Below are 20,143 nucleotides of genomic sequence, written 5' to 3'. Positions count from 1 at the left end.
GGGCTTCGGAACTGAGCCCCCCTCCGAGGAAGGAGCCGACGTGACCGACGTCCTGTGAGATGGGCTGAGCGTTCAGAATGAAGGCAGGATGTTGGGGGTGGTTTTGTGGGTTTGGCAGGCAGGGTGGTTGACTTTCCGACTGCAGGAAGCACCCAGCTTTTGGGCGGGAGGGCGGGGCGGACCACCTCACCCGGTCTGGCTGATCCCCGCCCCGCCGGCCCCGATTTAACTTACCTACGGGCCCCCGCCAGATCGCAGTAAACAAGAGACCGAGTTTCTGCGGTCGTCACGAGGGAAGGCAAGCGTGTCGTGAGAGGTCGTCGAGCCGTCGAATTCTTCCCGTATGAGACCCCGACGGGGCCCCAGTGCCCATCCGGCTCCCAGCCTCGGGAGGGGCCGGGCTCCCCGTCCCGCCACGGAGACGTGGCGCTCACCGGCCGAGATCCCGACCGGATTGAAGCCTTCCCCGGGCCAGAGCGGCAAACCCACAGTGCCCACTCCCTGGGGCCCCTTAGGACGGGGGTGACAGCTCAGGCCCAGTGAACTCGAGGCCCGAAGCTGAACGCCACAGACTACTCAGTTTTCCGAGTCACCGCAATCTAAAAGCACTGGAAAGTGAAAATTATTTAATTTTGCCAGTTAAGTGTTTTCTAAAGAGTCGTCGCTGCTCAGTGGGCAGCGGGGAACGTGCTGCTTCCTGGCAGGAGGCGGGGCGTTTCAGCAGGACCCAGAAGAGTGAACTCTGTCGTGAACTGTCAGCTGCCAAGGAAAAAAAAGCATTAACTGCCCCTTAGGAGCCTCCTAATTTTGACCTGACTGCAGAAAAAGTTAAACTTGTTTTTCTTTTCTTTTCTCTTCCTCTTAGGTGCTACTGGAGAAAATAAGTCCCGACATAGCTCTTAGCCATAGTGTGCTAATAGTTGCTACAGGAGTGGTAACTAGTTGTAATGTCACCTCCCCCGGTCACTGAGGTGTTCCAGAATATGATGATGTCCCCTGGGGATGAGGGGTGATCAGGCGAGGGTGGAAATCACTTGGGCTCCACTTCCACCTCGATGGCGGGATGACCTGCTTGGAGCCATCAGCTCTCGCAGCCTGAGACTGGTGATGTGGCTGGGGGAAGGGGAGGGGTGTGAAGAGGAGCCGGGGGCGGGGTAGGGCTCCCCGACATTCCTGATTGTGCCGGTCCCCATTTCTAGAGTTATCGGACTGGAATTCCACCTGGCTCCTGCCTAAAATGTCCGTCTTCCCCCCCACCATCCCCGTCCCCTCCTCTTCCAAGGGGTTTCGGAGAGAGGGTCACTGGCCACTGGTCTGCTCTGGCTACAAACCGGGGACATCCTCTTGGGCAACCTTAGAGGTTGTTGCTCAGAGGCTTGCCCGCCTGCCCATCCCTTTCCACCAGTCTCGCCCCTGGAGTTCTTCCTCAGTCTGCGTCCCTTCCCCTCCCGTGTTGATGCAAAGCTACACAGCACCTGTGACGGTTGAGGAAAGGAGGGAAGAAATGAAAGGAAAGGGGTGTCTGAGATGGGAGGAATCCATTTTCCCTGTTCGGGATTGGGCCTGGATATCAGCACCCTAGGATTTGGGGTCGGGCACAGGGAGGGAGGCCTGGGGTTCAAGGTCTCCCACAGCCAAGATTTACTCCTGTCGGCCCACTGGAGCTTCCAGCCCCTTCTTTCCAATGCCCACCGAGTCCGACCTGATTATTTTTCATCTACCCCTTACCAGGGTGGATTTAATTTATGAGGTTGGAAAACACAAAGCCTGTAGATCACCACCCAGACAGCTCCAGGTGCCTCACTGAAACTCAGCCTGCAGCCTAGCCTCCTGAAGCCTGCAGAGAGAAATGGGGGTGGGCGTGGGGAGACCAGGCCATCCCCATCTTCCTTCCATTCCCCCAAAGTGGGATTCAAGACATGTGTCCTGGGCTCTGACCACAGTCACACCTAAGACTGCCCTCACCCTCGTTCCATTCTGTCGGCCGCCCATTGCTGCCTAAATTTCAAGCCCTGGTCCTCGCTCTCTGTCACCAATGGAAACACATCCATGTGGTGTCCACTGCCCCTGGGAGCGGATGGGCTGTCCTCGAATCTTCCCTAGACCACTGTTGGATGGGGGGACCAGCCGTGGACATGGACAGTGACTGTTCTTCCCCCACCACGGATACCACTGCTGCCCAGCAGCAGACCCAGGCTAGAAAGGGCCAAATCGCGACGGGAAACCGAGGCTCACCGCTCCACCTCCGCCCCTCACGGGAGTCAGACCTACCATCTCTAAAGATTCAGAGCAGGCCCCCTGACCTGGGAGAGGGTCTCGACCTATTTCTAGGGCCAGGCCCAACCAAACAAACCCAGAAATACCAGTCTGTCCATGAAACAGAGGACCGTCCGGAATATTTACCATGGTCAGGAGCCTCCAGGAGCAACAGGTCACGGGATCTGATTGGCCATTAGAATCACAGGGAGCCATCACGAACCACCTAATTTCCTGCTTGAAGTCGAACTCCTTAAATTAACCGTGTAAATATTTTTAAAGCATTTTATAACACTGTCTACATGAGCATTTTAGCATCTTTCTACAAACTCCAGTCCCTTCCCCCCCAGCCCCGTTCTCCCAACACCTTCGTTCTCATCAACTGCCACAAATCTGGGGGAGGAGCGAATGGCCCCCCCGGATCCCGTCCCCAAACGGCAGTGATCTTGGCCATTCAGATCTTGGGATTTCTGTCTCTGCGGGACGGCGGTTCCTTTCCTGGGATGGCTGGCTGAGGCAGTAGCCTCTGTTGCTGTTACACATCAAAATGTTTCATTTGGGCATACCGTGGTGCTTTGATTTAATAAAATAAACTTGAATGGATTTTCAGAATGTGAAAGATTTCAAAAAAAAAAATCATCTGAGCCTCTTTGTCCCGTATCTAAACAGTGACAGGGAGGTCCTCCGTTGGGGGTGGGAGGAGTGAGGGACACCCGCAAATGCTGGAAATGGGCCTTCTAGGGACGCGGGTGTGCGTTTGTTTACCTTGAAGGTGTTTTCAAGCAGAGTATCAGCCTGGATTTAATTTCCCGGAACTGCCAAATTTCACGAGAGCATCTCGTGTCAGCGTCGTCACTCCGTTCACTCTTTTTTCACGACAAAGGGTCGGTTGGGACAGGAGCTGGCGGGCTAAACAGTACCTTCAGGCTACAATTAATTCTTCGGTAGTATTGCTTGAGCTCTGTCTCGGAGCAATCCTGTGTACTGAGCACTTGGGAGAGTAATGCAAGAAGGACACCCACAAAAAACACATAGCATTTAGAACAGTGCTTTGCAATCAATCAATCGTATTTATTGAGCGCTTACTGTGTGCAGAGCACTGTACTAAGCACTTGGGAAGTACAAGTTGGCAAAATATAAAGACAGTCCCTACCCAACAGTGGGCCCACAGTCTAAAAGGGGGAGACAGAGAACAAAACCAAACATACTAACAAAATAAAATAAATATTAGCACATAGTAAGCACGTAACAAATGCCATCATCATAATAATAATTATATAATAATAATGGCATTTATTAAGCATATACTATGTGCAACGCGTTGTTCTAAGCGCTGGGGAGGTTACGAGGTGATCAGGTTGTCCTACGGGGTCTCACAGTCTTCCTCCCCATTTTACAGATGAGGGAACTGAGGCACAGAAGTAACTTGCCCAAAGTCACACAGCTGACAATTGGCAGAGCCGGAATTAGAACCCACGACCTCTGACTCCAAAGCCCAAGCTCTTTCCACTGAGCCACGCTGCTTCTCTTATTATTATTATACCACCATTATTATAAGTGTTTACCCTGTATCAAGCACTGGGACAAGTATTAGATATGAAATTCTGTTTCTACATCGTTCATCCAGTTCCAAAATATATTTTTAACCCAGCCAAGCATGCGTTCACACCCTCGCCATCCCCGGCACATGCACACGCAACACCCAACGTGTTCCCCCACACTCCCCACAAACCCCCTCTTTTTTTGGTCAACACCCGTGGGTCAATTAGGGGCTCCATCGGAATAGGAAACCGAGATCTTTATTGAATCACAGAAAAAGTAACCCCCCGTCCCCGTGCATCACCTGCACCTTAGATTTTTTAAAAAATCAGAAATGCTTTGAAAGGAAATCACAACAAAAGTCCCCCAAATCCCAGTGATGAGAAAACTGGCCTTATTCTTTCCCACTCGGGCGCGAGCTTGCCGTGTCACCTTTCACTTGGTTTGCTGTCAAGGAAAGCGAAAATGCGTCAAACTCTGTCTCAGCAAGCTTGCTCCCTTTCATCCCCCTTTGGATAGCAACTAAACTAATCCTGACTCTGCAGATTGTCAGCTGTGTGACCTTGGGCGAGTCACTTCACTTCTCTGGGCCTCAGTTACCTCATTGGTAAAATGGGGATGAATCAATCAATCATTTATTGAACAGTGCTTTGCACATAGCGCTTAATAAATGCCATCGTTATGATTATTATCATTATTATAGAACGCTTACTGTGTGCAGAGCACTGTACTAAGCGCTTGGGAAGTACAATCAATCGTATTTATTGAGCGCTTACTGTGTGCAGAGCACTGTACTAAGCGCTTGGGAAGTACAATCAATCAATCGTATTTATTGAGCGCTTACTGTGTGCAGAGCACTGTACTAAGCACTTGGGAAGTACAAGTTGGCAACATATAGAGACGGTCCCTACCCAACAGTGGGCTCATCTTGTAACCTCCCCCGGCGCTTAGAGCAGTGCTTTGCACATAGTAAGCGCTTAATAAATGCCATCGTTGTTATTATCTGGGCCTTCCGGAGTGGGAAGGGGATGGCTGGGAATGGGGACGGAAGGGCCCTGGTGGATTATCACCCTGTCGTCGTTGTCCCACCGCCCCCGATTGGGGCAACAGCCCCATCATCATCAATCGTATTTATTGAGCGCTTACTATGTGCAGAGCACTGTACTAAGCGCTTGTACTAAGCGATGCCGGGGTTCGGGGCGGCAACTGGACCCCCCCGACTCCGAGACTTCCCACCTGGAGGGCGCGTCCTCTTGTTTCAATGGGCAGCGTCAGGGCCGAGATGGCGCAAATCAGGCAGACGGCCGCAAACAGGCACAGGGCTCCCAGGAACGAGGCGTTTATCAGCACCTGGGGGGTGAGGAGGGAGGTGGGCACCCCGCTCAGACGTCCCGGGCCCGTGGGCACGGTTTCCCCTCTCCTCAATCAATCAATCAATTAATTGTATTTATTGAGCGCTTACTGTGTGCAGAGCACTGGACTAAGCCCTTGGGAAGTCCAAGTTGGCAACATATAGAGACGGTCCCTACCCAACAGTGGGCTCACAGTCTAAAAGGGGGAGACAGAACAAAACCAAACACACTAACAAAATAAAATAAATGGAATAGATATGTACAAGTAAAATAAATAGAGTAATAAATCTGTACAAACATATATACAGGTGCTTTGGGGATAAATCAATAAATAGAGTAATAAATATGTACAAACATATACATGTGTACAGGTGCTGTGGGGAAGGGAAGGAGGCAAGATGGGGGGATGGAGAGTGGGATGAGGGGGAGAGGAAGGAAGGGGCTCAGTCTGGGAAGGCCTCCTGGAGGAGGTGAGCTCCCAGTAGGGCCTTGAAGGGAGGAAGAGAGCCTCTGCCTCATGTCCCCCTTTCCTTACTCATCCACGGGCCTCACCCCCTTAAGATTCAAGGGTACAGAGAATGCTTATTCAACCATTCCCCGATGCCTTCAGAGGAACAAGGCCCTTCTGCCCACATGTTCCTCCATTCATTCAATCATATTTATTGAGCGCTTACTGTGTGCAGAGCACTGTACTAAGCGCTTGGGAAGTACAAGTTGGCAACATTGCATCCGCTTGCCCCTCTGTCCACCTTCCCCATGGACCAGTGGAGCCAGGGACCAGGGCCATGGGAGGCCCGAGTCAGTTTTGCCTTTTAGACTGTGAGCCCACTGTTGGGTAGGGACTGTCTCTATATGTTGCCAATTTGTACTTCCCAAGCGCTTAGTACAGTGCTCTGCACACAGTAAGCGCTCAATAAATACGATTGATGATGATGATGATGATGCAGGAAGTCAGTCAGTCATATTTACTGAGTGCCTACTGTGTGCACTGAAACACTGAACTAAGTGTTTGGGAGAGAAAATTGTCAGGGAAGCAAGGGAAAGAGCCCGGGTTTGGGAGCCAGAGGTCATGGGTTCTAATCCCGGCTCCACCTTCTTGACTGTGAGCCCACTGTTGGGTAGGGGCCGTCTCTATATGTTGCCAACTAGGACTTCCCAAGCGCTTAGTACAGTGCTCGGCACACAGTAAGTGCTCAATAAATACGATTGAATGAATGAATGAATGAATGAAACACTGAACTAAGTGTTTGGGAGGGAACAATGTAAGGGAAGCAGCGTGGCTCAGGGGAAAGAGCCTGGGCTTGGGAGCCAGAGGTCATGGGTTCTAATCCCGGCTCCACCTTCTAGACTGTGAGCCCACTGTTGGGTAGGGATTGTCTCTATATGTTGCCAACTTGTACTTCCCAAGCGCTTAGTACAGTGCTCTGCACACAGTAAGCGCTCATTAAATACGATTGAATGAATGAATGGTCAGCTGGGTGACTTTGGGCAAGTCATTTCACTTCTCTGGGCCTCAGTTACTTCATCTGGAAAATGGGGATTAAGACTGTAAGCCCCACGTGGGACAAGCTGATCACCTTGTATCCCCCCCCAGTGCTTAGAACAGTGCTTTGCACATAGTAAGTGCTTAACAAATGCCATTATTATTATTATTATTATAAAAATAGATTAAACAGATTAATTCCCTGCCCATAAAGGGAGGGAATTAATATAATATAATAAAATAATAATATATAATGTATAATATTATATAATATAATATATAATATAATAATAATATATAATGTCTGACCATGGCAAATAATAACCTGCTTTTGGGTAGGGACCGTCTCTATATGTTGCCAACTTGTACTTCCCAAGTGCTTAGAACAGTGCTGTGCAACAGTAAGGGCTCAATAAATACTATGTGCTTTGCACAAAGTAAGCACTTAATAAATGCCATCATATTATTAAACACGATTGAATGAATGAATGAATAATAATGATGGTATTTGTTAAGCGCTTACTAAATGCGAAGCACTGTTCTAAGCGCTGGGGAGATACCAGGTGATCAGGTTGTCCCACGTGGGGCTCACAGTCTCAACCCCCATTTTACAGATGAGGTAACTGAGGCCCAGAGACGCTAAAGACAAGCTAAGCTAGCTCTCTTCCTCCCTTCAAGGCCCTGCTGAGAGCTCACCTCCTCCAGGAGGCCTTCCCAGACTGAGCCCCTTCCTTCTTTTCCCCCTCGTCCCCCTCTCCATCCCCCCATCTTACCTCCTTCCCTTCCCCACAGCAGCTGTATATATGTATATATGTTTGTACATATTTATATATTTTACTTGTACACGTCTATTCTATTTATTTTATTTTGTTAGTATGTTTGGTTTTGTTCTCTGTCTCCCCCTTTTAGACTGTGAGCCCACTGTTGGGTAGGGACTGTCTCTAGATGTTGCCAATTTGTACTTCCCAAGCGCTTAATACAGTGCTCTGCACATAGTAAGCGCTCAATAAATACGATTGATGATGATGATGATGATAAATGGCTAGCTCAAGGCCACCCAGCTGACAAGTGGACCCACGACGCCCGTCTCCCAAGCCCGCGCTCTTTCCGCTGAGCCACGTTGCCCTCTTCTTCCACCAGCTCGGGGAGACGGAGGGCTTCTCACCTGGGAGATGAATGGTGCCACCATGGCTCCGACGCGGCACAGAGACCCGCTGGTGCCCATGCCCAGGGCCCGCATCGAGGTCGGGTAAACCTGCAGCAGACACGGGCCCAGAGCAAGTGGGCAAAGGGTCCACCCTGCCCGGCGCCGACCGGCCCGGGGCCCGCGGACTTGGAAAGCGGCAGTCGGCGGCCGGACTCACCTCCGCGGTGTAAATGTAGATAGTGTTGAAGTTGGCGGACACCAAGGCCCTCAGCATGAACAGAAACCCGATCAGACCAGCGCTGGGCCGGGCGAGCAGGCGGGAGAAGAAGGGGACAAATTAGCGTGGCATTCGCGGCGTCGGATCCTAAGCGACTGGGCCCCACGGGTCCATCCAATCAATCAATCAATCAATCAATCATATTTATTGAGCGCTTACTGTGTGTAGAGCACTGTACTAAGCGCTTGGGAAGTACAAGTCGGCAACACATACAGTCCCTACCCAACAGCGGGCTCACAGTCTAGGAGTCCAGCCCAAGACATTCCCAAGGGAGCACCGGGCTACCGGTGCTGGTACCCTCTTGATGATGATGATGATAATGATGGCATTTGTTAAGCGCTTACTATGTTCTAAGCGCTGGGGAGGTTACAAGGGGATCAGGTTGTCCCACAGGGCTGGGGCTCACAGTCTTCCTCCCCATTTTCCAGATGAGGGAACTGAGGCCCAGAGAAGTGAAGTGACTTGCCCAAAGTCACCCAGCTGACAATTGGTGGAGCCGGGATTTGAACCCACGACCTCTGACTCCAAAGCCCGGGATCTTTCCACTGAACCACGCTGCTTCTCTTGGAAAGGGATGGATCACGCAACAGCCCTTACTGTCCCCCCTTCATCCCTGATGCTCCCCCAGGGACGCAGCATGAACCATCTGATTCCCCTAAATCTCCCCACTCTCTCCCTGGTGCTCCCCCAATGACCCAGCGGCTCTGACTCTCCCCTCTCCAATCAATCAATCGTATTTATTGAGCGCTTACTGTGTGCAGAGCACTGGACTAAGCGCTTGGGAAGTCCAAGTTGGCAACATCTAGAGCCGGTCCCTACCCAACAGCGGGCTCACAGTCTAGAAGGGGGAGACAGAGAACAAAACAAAACATATTAATGAAATAAAATAAATAGAATAGATATGTACAAGTAAAATAAATAAATAGAGTAATAAATCTGTACAAACATATATACAGGTGCTGTGGGGAAGGGAAGGAGGTAAGGCGGGGGGCATGGAGAGGGGGACGAGGGGGAGAGGAAGGAGGGAACTCAGTCTGGGAAGGCCTCTCTGCCCCCGACTCTCCCCCAGTGACCCAATACGGACCATCCGACACCCTAACTCTTCCCCCTCCATCCCTTTCCAGGGGGAGCCCTGGAAAGCCTGCAGGCAACGTGGCTCAATGGAAAGAGCCCGGGCTTGGGAGTCAGAGGTCATGGGTTCAAATCCCGGCTCCGCCAACTGCCAGCTGTGTGACCTCGGGCAAGTCACTTAGCTTCTCTGGGCCTCAGTTACCTCATCTGGAAAATGGGGATGAAGACTGTGAGCCCCACGTGGGACAACCTAATCACCATGTATCCCCCCCAGCGCTTAGAACAGTGCTTTGCATTTAGTAAGTGCTTAACAAATACCATTATTATTATTATTAACTCAAACTCAACATGCCTTAAATTAAACTCCTCGATTTCCCTCCCCAAGTCCACCTCCTCCAGGAAGCGTCCCCTGATCCATGTCATCTTCCCTCTTATTGCCATTTTGGCCCATCCAACTAGTCACCCCGGTAGCCCTTATTGTTCATTCATTCATTCAATCTAATTTATTGAGCGCTTACTGTGTGCAGAGCACTGTACTAAGTGCTTGGGAAGTACAAGTTGGGAACATATAAAGACGGTCCCTACCCAACAGTGGGCTCACAGTCTAGATAAGCAGCGTGGCTCAGTGGAAAGAGCCCGGGCTTTGGAGTCAGAGGTCACGGGTTCGAATCCCAGCTCCGCCACTTGTCAGCTGTGTGACTTTGGGCACGTCACTTCACTTCTCTGGGCCTCAGTTACCTCATCTGTAAAATGGGGATTTAGACTGTGAGCCCCACGTGGGACAACCCGATCACCTTGTAACCGCCCCAGTGTTTAGAACAGTGCTTTGCACCTAGTAAGCGCTTAATAAATGCCATCATTATTATTATTACTAGAAGGGCTCAAAGTCTAGTGGGCTCACAGTTGGAGAAGCAGCGTGGCTCAGCGGAAAGAGCCCGGGCTTTGAAGTCAAAGGCCATGGGTTCAAATCCCGGCTCTTCCAATTGTCAGCTGTGTGACTTTGGGCGCGTCACTTAACTTCTCTGGGCCTCAGCTCCCCCATCTGTAAAATGGGGATTAAGACTGTGAGCCCACCTTGGGACAGCCTGATCACCTTGTAACCTCCCCAGCGCTTAGAACAGTGCTTTGCACATAGTAAGCGCTTAATAAATGCTATCATTAGAAGGGGGAGACGGAGAACAAAACCTTAGCAAAATAAAATAAATAGAATAAATGGTGCACTTTAGCACAGCGTTTGTCACAGAGTAAATTCTCTGTCGCTCCTCCTCCTCCTCCCCTCCTCTCCCGGCAGGCAGAACCTGGTGGTGCAGACGTTGAGCAGCAGGAAGAAGAGGGCCGTGCAGCTCATGGTGATGGCCAGGGTCAGCCTCCTCCCGAGGAAGTTGATGCCCAGGATGTTGAGCGGGTTCACTGCGGGGGCAGAGGCCGTTGGGCGGGCAGGGTGGGTGGGTGGACCCCCCCACAGGGTCTCCCACCCGGAGACCCCCAATCTCCCGGGCTCTCACAGGCGATCTCTCCAGCGGTGCTGATAATCATGGTGCGATAGTCGGAAGGCCCGAAGGGTCGGCAGTGGCAGGGGCTGTGGGCCTCCTCCGTGCCCTCTCCCTGAACCACTTGTGGCTGTGGTTCTGGCTGGGCCCCGCACACCAGATCCCGCTCCAGGAGCTCCGCGCTGGCCAGGATGACCCCGTAGTAGGCAAAAGCGATGCCCAGCCTGGACCCGCAGCGCGGCCACGGGGTCGGTCATCGAGGCCCCGCTAGGCCGCCCCACCAGCCCCAGGACCGGCGACCCCGTCCCGTCCACCCGGACCCACGGTTACCAGATGACCCAGATCTGCAGGCTGGTCCGCAGGTACTTGGCGTCCAGCAGGTCCAAGAAGTGGCCCCTTCCCTCCTGGCCGGGAGGGACACGGGCAGCTGTGATTATGGGGGCACTGGGATTGGGGGGGGCATCAGGGGCAAGCAGGACAGTTGCTCCGTCCAAGCTGGTCCCCCACGGCCTTCCCTGAGGCGGGGGGGTGTCCGAGCGCCCGGCTGTGCCCGGAGGAGCATATTGGCTGGACCAACGGCCCCTGGACCAAGGGGAGGGCCAGCCCCTGAGCGGGAGGTGGGTGGCAGTCATGGGAGGCCTCTTGGAAGCGGTGGCTCTTTGGGAGGCTGTTACTTCAGGGCCAGAGAGAGACAGGGATAGGGAAAGGGGCAGAGAGATAAAGACGAACACAGGGAGAGAGACCAAGAGACAGAGAGCTAAGGGGGGAGAGAGAGAGAGACAGAGAGCTAAGGGGAGAGAGAGACACAGAGATGCAGATAAACAAGAGGCAGAGATAAGGGAAGGGAGATAGAGACAAAGACAGTGGGAGAGACGGAGAGAGAAGGGGAGAGAGAGGGACAAACACAAGGAGAGACAGTTAAGGGCAGAGAGAATCTGAGAGACAAACACAGGGAGAGAGACAAAGAGACAGAGAGATAAGGGGAGAGAGAATCAGAGAGATGAACATAAGGAGAGAGACAGAGAGATAAGGGGAGAGAGAATCAGAGAGACAAACACAAGGAAAGACAGAGATAGGGGAAGAGAGAATCATCATCAATCCTATTTATTGAGCGCTTAGACAAAGAGATATGGGGAGAGAGAATCAGAGACAAACACAAGGAGAGAGACAGAGAGATAAGGGGAGAGAGAATCAGAGAGACAAACACAAGGAAAGACAGAGAGATAAGGGAAGAAAGAATCAAAGAGACAGAGATAAGGGGAGAGAAAATCAGAGAGACCAACACAAGGAGAGAGACAGAGAGATAAGGGGAGAGAAAATCAGAGAGACCAACACAAGGAGAGAGACAGAGAGATAAGGGGAGAGAGAATCAGAGACAAACACAAGGAAAGACAGAGAGATAAGGGAAGAGAGAATCAAAAAGACAAAGAGATAAGGGGAGAGAGAATCAGAGAGACCAACACAAGGAGAAAGACAGAGAGATAAGGGGAGAGAGAATCAGAGAGACAAACACAAGGAAAGACAGAGAGATAAGGGAAGAGAGAATCAAAAAGACAAAGAGTTAAGGGGAGAGAGAATCAGAGAGACAAACATAAGAGACAGAGAGATAAGGGTAGAATCAGAGACGAGCACAAGGAGGGAGACAGAGAGATAAGGGAAGAGAGAATCGAAAAGACAGAGAGATAAGGGGAGAGAGAATCAGAGAGACAAACACAGGGAGAGAGAGATAAGGGGAGAAAGACAGGCAGAGAGACCAAGAGACATAGAGAGAAGCAGCGTGGCTCAGTGGAAAGAGCCCGGGCTTTGGAGTCAGAGGTCATGGGTTCAAATCCCAGCTCTGCCAATTGTCAGCTGGGTGACTTTGGGCAAGTCACTTCACTTCTCTGGGCCTCAGTTACCTCATCTGTAAAATGGGGATTAAAACTGAGAGCCACCCCCGTGGGACAACCTGATCACCTTGTAACCTCCCCAGCTCTTAGAACAGTGCTTTGCACATAGTAAGCGCTTAACAAATACCATCGTTATTATTATGATTATTCTCTGTGCCACAGTTACCTCATCTGTAAAATGGGGATTAAGACTGTGAGCCCCTCCGTCGGACAACCTGATCACCTTGTAACCTCCCCAACGCTTAGAACAGTGCTTTGCACATAGAAAGCGCTTAATAAATGCCATCATTATTATTATAGAGAGACAGAAACAAAGAGGAAAGCATCTCGGGGGCACAGTGTCAGAAGAGGAGGCCCAGTAGCGTCCAGTCTAGCAGCCTGGGCACACCCAATCCAGTGCCCTGCATTCATTCATTCATTCGGTCGTATTTACTGAGCACGTACTTTGTGCAGAGCACTGTGCTAATCACTGGAGAAAGTACAGTACGACAGTAAACAGTGACATTCCGTGCCCACAACAAGCTCACAGTCTGCCCGCGCTGTGTCCCAAGTCAATCCTGCACCCTCCGCACAGTGGGCACACAGCCAGCCCCGCACACAGCCATTCAACACCTTGCACACAGACACACACAACAGGCACACAGCCAGTCCCGCGCCCCGTACGGAGCGGGCACCCATCCAGCCCAGCCTCCCGCCACACGGTCCGCCCACAAACCCAGCAGCGGACACTCGCGCTGGGAGGGCAAAGAGGCGCGAAGCTCGGCTCTCACCGGCACCGGCTCCACCAGGGCCCCGTCCGGCATGACGGAGCGGTTCGTCTTGGCGATCCGCCGCAGGATGGACGTGGCCGCCTCCGTGTTGCCGGTGGACACGTGGAAGCGGGCCGACTCCGGGATGAACTGGAAATACGTACGGTCACGCGGCCAGCTCCGGCCCAGACCTGGTGTCCCAGACCCACTCCCCATATCCAAGATCTCCTGGTGCCTGGGAACTGCTCCCTATATCGCAGACGTGCTTCTGGGGCCCCAGATTTGCTCCCAGGCCACAGCTTGGCTACACTGGCCACTAACCCCCAAGTCTCCAGCTTGGCCAAACTTCGAACGCGACAGACCACCGCTTCAAAACCCTATTGAAATCCCAACTCTTCCAAGAGGCCTGTCCAACTAAGCCCTGAGTTCCCCTCCTCCCCCCTCCGGCACTTAATGTCCATAATCCATCATTTCTTTCATGGCTGTCTTCCCCCTCTAGACCGCAAGCTCCTTGTGGGCAGGGAAAGTGTCGGCCAACTCTGTTATTTTGTACTCTCCCAAGGGCTTGGTTCAGTGCTCTGCACATAGTAAGCGTGCAATAAATACCACCAAATGATGGATTTATTGACGGAAGCCGGGCCCCCCCCGTGTCCCGAGGGACGCCGGACGAAGCAGCGTGGCTCAGTGGCAAGAGCCCGGGCTTCGGAGTCAGCGGTCATGGGTTCAAATCCCAGCTCGGCCAACTGTCAGCTGGGTGACTTTGGGCATGTCACTTCACTTCTCTGTGCCTCAGTGACCTCATCTGGAAAATGGGGATTGACCGTGAGCCCCCCCGTGGGACAAACTGATCACCTTGTAACCTCCCCAGCGCTGAGAACAGTGCTTTGCACGTAGTAAGCGCTTAATAAATACCAACAGTATTATTCCCGCTGCCCACCTTAAAGACCAGGATGAGGATGATGCCCGGGATGGAGGCGATCCGGACCAGCCAGCGCCAGCCCAGGGTTGGGATGACCACGGACGCCAGCCCGATGATCAGCAGGGATCCGGCCAGCCAGAACACCTGAGGGTCAGCGAGCCCGCAGCAGCAAGAAGAGGAGGGTGAGACGTGAAGAGCGGTCAGTCGGCAGCTGTGGGCCCGCAACCTTCCGATGCTCAGCGCTTCGAACAGTGCTTGGCACACAGTAAGCGCTTAACAAATACCATCATTATTATTCAGTGCTTCTCACCATGCCCCCACCCCCAGGACACTCTGGAACAGTTGGTTTGTGCCTGGGGCGGCCATCCCCTCCTACCCACCCGCCCATCACCCTCAAACTTCCTCGAGAACCTGGACTGTGTGTTTTATTTCTTTTTTGATCCCAAAGAGAAGCAGTGTGGCCTAGCAGAAAGAGCCAGGCCCTGGGAGTCAGGAGGACATGGATTCTAATCCCGGCCCTGCCCCGTGTCTGCTGTGCGACCTTGGGCAAGTCACTTCACTTCTCTGGGCCTCAGTTCCCTCACCTGTAAAACAATAATAATAATAATAATGGCATTTATTAAGCACTTACTATGTGCCAAGCGCTGTTCTAAGCACTGGAAAGGTTACAAGGTGATCAGGTTGTCCCTCGGGGGGCTCAGAGTCTTCATCCCCATTTTACAGATGAGGGAACTGAGGCCCAGAGAAGTGAAGTGACTTGCCCAAAGTCACACAGCTGACAGTTGGCGGAGCCAGGATTTGAACCCATGACCTCTGACTCCAAAGCCCGGGCTCTTTCCACTGAGCCACACTGTAGTGCAAGCCCCATGTGGCACAGGGACTGTGTCCATTCTGAGAACTTGTACCTCCCCCAGAGCACAGAACAGTGCTTGACACCTAGTAAACACTTAACAATTATGATAATAATAATAATAATAATAATGGCATTTATTAAACGCTTACTATGTGCAAAGCACTGTTCTAAGTGCTGGGGAGGTTACAAGGTGATGAGGTTGTCCCACAGGGGGGGCTCACAATTTTAATCCCCATTTTACAGAGGAGGTAGCTGAGGCCCAGAGAAGTGAAGTGACTCACCCAGCTTACAGTTGGAGTTGGAATTTGAACCCATGACCTCTGCCTCCAAAGCCCGGGCTCTTTCCACTGAGCTAATTATTATTATTACTGTCCACACTAGTCGCCAGTCCAGCTCCCAATGCCCAGCACCCAGCAGACAGCCCACCGGCCCCAGACCCTCGGGAAGTGCTCTGTCATTCATTCAATTGTTCAATCGTATTTATTGAGCGCTTAGTGTCCATACAGGAGACACTGGCCTCAGGGATACAACATTTGGGTTGCCCAGTGCCCGGGCAGAGTCCCCACATTCGGTGCCACCCTCTCACCTGAGACAAGGGCAACATGTACCCCCGGTACTTGGTGGGTAGAAATTCCGTCTTTATGATCAGCCTGGAGTAAAGGCAAGGCAAGGCCTGTTGTCAGATTAACCGAGTCCTCCAACAAACCTCAATCAATCAATCAATCGGTCATATTCATTGAGCGCTTACCGGGTGCAGAACATAGTAATAATATTATGGTATTTGTTCATTCATTTATTCATTCAATCATATGTATTGAGCGCTTACTGTGTGCAGAGCACTCTATTAAGCACTTGGGAAGTCCAAGTTGGCAACATTTAGTGACCGTCCTTACCCAGCGGCGGGCTCACAGTCTAGAAGGGGAGACAGACAACAAAACTAAACATAGTAACAAAATAAAATCAATAGAATAAATAGAATTAAGCACTTACTATGTGCAAAGCACTGTTCTAAGCGCCGGGGAGGTTACAAGGTGATCAGGCTGTCTCACTGGGGGCTCACAGTCTTCATCCCCATTTTACAGTCGAGGGAACTGATTTGTTAAGCGCTTACTATGTGCCAAGCGGGGTAGATACAGGGTAATCGGGCTGTCCCATATTGGGGGGTCACAGTCTTGATCCCCATTTTACAGATGAGGTAACTGAGGCACAGAGAAATTAAGTGACTTGCCCAAGGCCACACAGCAGACAAGTGGTGGGGTTAGGATTAGAATCCATATCTTCTGATTCCCACGTCCATGTTCTCTTTCCACTAAGCCACAGTGTCCGCCAACATTACACTAAGGGCTCGGGAGAGTACAATACAACAATATAACAGAGTTAGTAGATAAGCCCCCTGCCCGCAACAAGTTTACAGTCCTAATTAACCTTCTCCAATTAATTCCCAGCACCTGAGACATATAAATCCATCATCCAATCACCTCCAGCATTTCTTTATACCCACACTCGGCACTTTCATTATTTATAATAATAATAATACCCGCACCTGGCACTTTCATTATTTATAATAATAATAATACCCACACTCGGCACTTTCATTATTTATAATAATAATAACAATACCCGCACCCGGCACTTTCATTATTTATAATAATAATAATACCCCCACTCGGCACTTTCATTATTTATACTAATAATAATACCCACACTTGGCACTTTATTTATAATAATAATAATACCCACACTCGGCACTTTCATTATTTATAATAATAATAATACCCCCACTCAGCACTTTCATTATTTATACTAATAATAATACCCACACTCGGCACTTTCATTATTTATGCTAATAACAATACCCACACTCGGCACTTTCATTATTTATACTAATAATAATACCCACCCTCGGCACTTTCATTATTTATAATAATAATAATAGTGGCATTTATTAAGCGCTCACTATGTGCAAAGCACTGTTCTAAGCACTGGGGAGCTTACAAGGTGATCAGGTTGTCCCACGGGGGGCTCCCAGTCTTAATCCCCATTTTACAGATGAGGTAACTGAGGCCCAGAGATTAATAGTAATAATGATGGCATTTATTAAGTGCTTACTATAATAATAATAATAATAATAATAATAATAATAATAATGGCATTTATTAAGCGCTTACTATGTGCAAAGCACTGTTCTAAGTGCTGGGGAGGTTACAAGGTGATCAGGTTGTCCCACGGGGGGCTCACAGTCTTAATCCCCATTTACGGATGAGGTAACTGAGGCCCAGAGAAGTGAAGTGACTCGCCCAAAGTCACACAGCTGACAATTGGCGGAGCCGGGATTTGAACCCATGACCTCTGACTCCAAAGCCCGGGCTCTTTCCACTGAGCCACGCTGCTTCTCCCAGGATCTACTCATAAATACTTTCCATCTCCCCCATTAGAGTAGAGGGTCGTTGTGAGCAGGGATCAGGTCATTTCTTTGTCCGTATTTCCTAAGCGCTTAGTACAGAGCATTGTCCTATGTGGGCACTTAATAATTGCTACTAAATGGCCTCCCCAAGGCCACTCAGTGGAGGCCAGACAAGGGCAGTAACTGCTGTGGGAAGGCGCCGGGGGCGGACGGACAGTCCGGCTCGGACCCCGTAGTCCTGGTTGCAGTGACAGCAGGGTGGGGAGGGGTCCGGTCAGTTCATTCAATTGTATTTATTGAGCGCTTACTGTGTGCAGAGCACTGTACTAAGCGCTTAGCACTGTACAGTTCTGCTGGGAATGGGCTGGGAATGAGGCCCTCCCCACCGCACCCCAAGACAACAGGACACTGGCTTTGGACTTCCTTGGCAGTGGGGAACGGTGGGCGCCTAGCCCAGAAGCAGCGTGGCTTAGTGGAAAGAGCACGGGCTTTGGAGTCAGAGGACCTGGGTTCTAATCCTGACTCGGTCACTTGACTGCTGTGTGACCTGGGGGAAAAATCACTGAACTTCTGTGTGCCTCATCTGTCAAATGGGGATTAATAATAATGTTGGTATTTGTTAAGCGCTTACTAGGTGCCAAGCACTGTTCTCAGCCCTGGGGGAGATACAAGGTAATCAGGTTGTCCCAGGTAGGGCTCACAGTCTTCATCCCCATTTTACAGATGAGGTAACTGAGGCCCAGAGAGGTTAAGTGACTTGCCCAAGGTCACACAGCTGACAAACGGCAGGGCCGGGATTAGAACCCATGACCTCTGAGTCCCAAGCCCGGGCTCTTTCCACTGAGCCATGTGGGACAGGAACTAAGTCCAACCTGATTAATTTGCATCTACCACAGTCCTTAGAACTATGCTTGGCACATAGTAAACACTTAACCAGTATTATTATTATTATTATTATTATTATTATTATCCTGGCTCTGCCTTTTGTCTGCTGTGAGACCTTGGGAAAGTCACTTCACTTCTCTGGGCCTCAGGTTCCTCAACTATAAAATGGGGATTAAGACCGTGAACCCCATGTGGGGCAGGGACTTTGTCCAACCTGATTAGCTTGTATGCTGATGATGGCATTTTTTAAATAAGCGCTTACTATGTGCAACGCACTGTTCTAAGCGCTGGGGAGGTTACAAGGTGATCAGGTTGTCCCCACGTGGGGCTCACAGTCTTAATCCCCATTTTACAGACAAGGTAACTGAGGCCCAAAGAAGTGAAGTGACTTGCCCAAAGTCACCCAGCTAACAAGGGGAAGAGCCGGGATTTGAACCCATGACCTCTGACTCCAAAGCCTGGGCTCTTCTCCACTGAACCGCGCTGCTTCCCTCTAAGCCAGTGCTTAATACAGCGATGATGATGGTGGTATTTGACAGAGACGGATGACGGAGAAGCAGCGTGGCTCAGTGGAGAAGAGCCCGGGCTTTGGAGTCAGAGGTCATGGGTTCAAATTCCGGCTCCGCCAATTGTCAGCTATGTGACTTTGGGCAAGTCACTTCACTTCTCTGGGCCTCAGTTCCCTCATCTGTAAAATGGGGATTAAGACTGTGAGCCCCCCATGGGACAACCTGATCACCTTGTAACCTCCCCACCACTTAGAACAGTGCTTTGCACATAGTAAGCGCTTAATAAATGCCATCATTATTATTATTTATTATTATTTATTTGTTAAGTGCTTACTATGTGCCGAGCACTGTGAGGCCTAAACAAATAACCATTAAACCACAGTCTTTTAGACTGTGAGCCCACTGTTGGGTAGGGACTGTCTCTATATGTTGCCATCTTGTACTTCCCAAGCGCTTAGCACAGTGCTCTGCACACAGTAAGCACTCAATAAATACGATTGATTGATTAAAAAAAAAACAAAACCATCAAAAAACCTGTGAGATGCCCAACCCGCTGCCCAGTCTCAAGCCTCACCCGGAGTGCTTACCCCTGCGCGTGGCCCGACACGCCGCAGCCCACCATAGTCCGCAGGAAGATGAACCAGATGTAGGACGGGGAAAATGAGGTGAGCAGGGAGAAATAGGCTCCCCACAGGAAGGACAGCAGCAGAATCTGGCCGAGGAACAGAGGGAAAAATGGGGAGGGGAATGAGGGAAAAACTTCGGAGGACTCCCAGCCCCAATCTGAAAACCCAGACTGGAGTCTGCACGGAAGAGCCTCCAGGTCCAGACACCCAATTCCCGTCGCGGGTGGGATTTTCCTGACCCGCTTGGCAATGATAAGGGCAATGGCTTCCCCTCCCCTGCCTGGGCACAAGGGTATCAGGGTCTACTCTCCTGGGCAGGGACTATCTCTATATGTTGCCAACTTGGACTTCCCAAGCGCTTAGTACAGTGCTAAGTGCTCAATAAATACGATTGAATGAATGGGCAGTCAGAGCACTAATAAGGGCCTCTTGGGGAAGGCTGGGTAACTGGGAGAGAGTCAGGGGTGTCTGGTGGTCCGTGCTGGGTGACAGAGATGGCCTCATGCCGGGACGGATGGCCTCCAGATAGACGGGACTCCCAGGATGGGGGCCGCCCCGTCTAAGTAGGCCTGACCTACCTTCCAGCGCCCGTAGCGATCTGCCAACAGTCCAAAGATGATGCTGAAAACCATGTAGCCGAAAAACACCATCTGTGGGGGGGCAGAAAGCGTTCTCGCAGAAGAAGCCAGGGACT

At 50.9% G+C, this 20,143-nt stretch overlaps 1 protein-coding gene across 1 annotated transcript; it reads right to left on the bottom strand.

Moving 5' to 3' along the window:
* Positions 1-72: 72 nt before the first annotated feature.
* On the bottom strand, positions 73-20,099 carry LOC119934147 (putative transporter SVOPL). The gene is made up of 17 exons (XM_038753552.1): positions 20,028-20,099; positions 19,411-19,535; positions 15,612-15,675; positions 14,191-14,316; positions 13,275-13,403; positions 10,946-11,019; positions 10,631-10,839; positions 10,424-10,535; positions 7,995-8,076; positions 7,796-7,885; positions 5,032-5,145; positions 3,022-3,122; positions 2,404-2,441; positions 1,966-2,026; positions 1,805-1,837; positions 235-510; positions 73-139 (listed from the first exon to the last, which is right to left on the bottom strand). The coding sequence occupies exons 1-17, from the start codon at positions 20,097-20,099 to the stop codon at positions 73-75; spliced, it is 1,773 nt and encodes a 590-aa protein (XP_038609480.1).
* Positions 20,100-20,143: the final 44 nt, after the last annotated feature.

Source organism: Tachyglossus aculeatus, chromosome 11 (genome assembly GCF_015852505.1).
Source record: "Tachyglossus aculeatus isolate mTacAcu1 chromosome 11, mTacAcu1.pri, whole genome shotgun sequence".
Lineage (NCBI taxonomy): Eukaryota > Metazoa > Chordata > Mammalia > Monotremata > Tachyglossidae > Tachyglossus > Tachyglossus aculeatus.
This window is presented reverse-complemented; position numbering and strand designations above follow the sequence as displayed.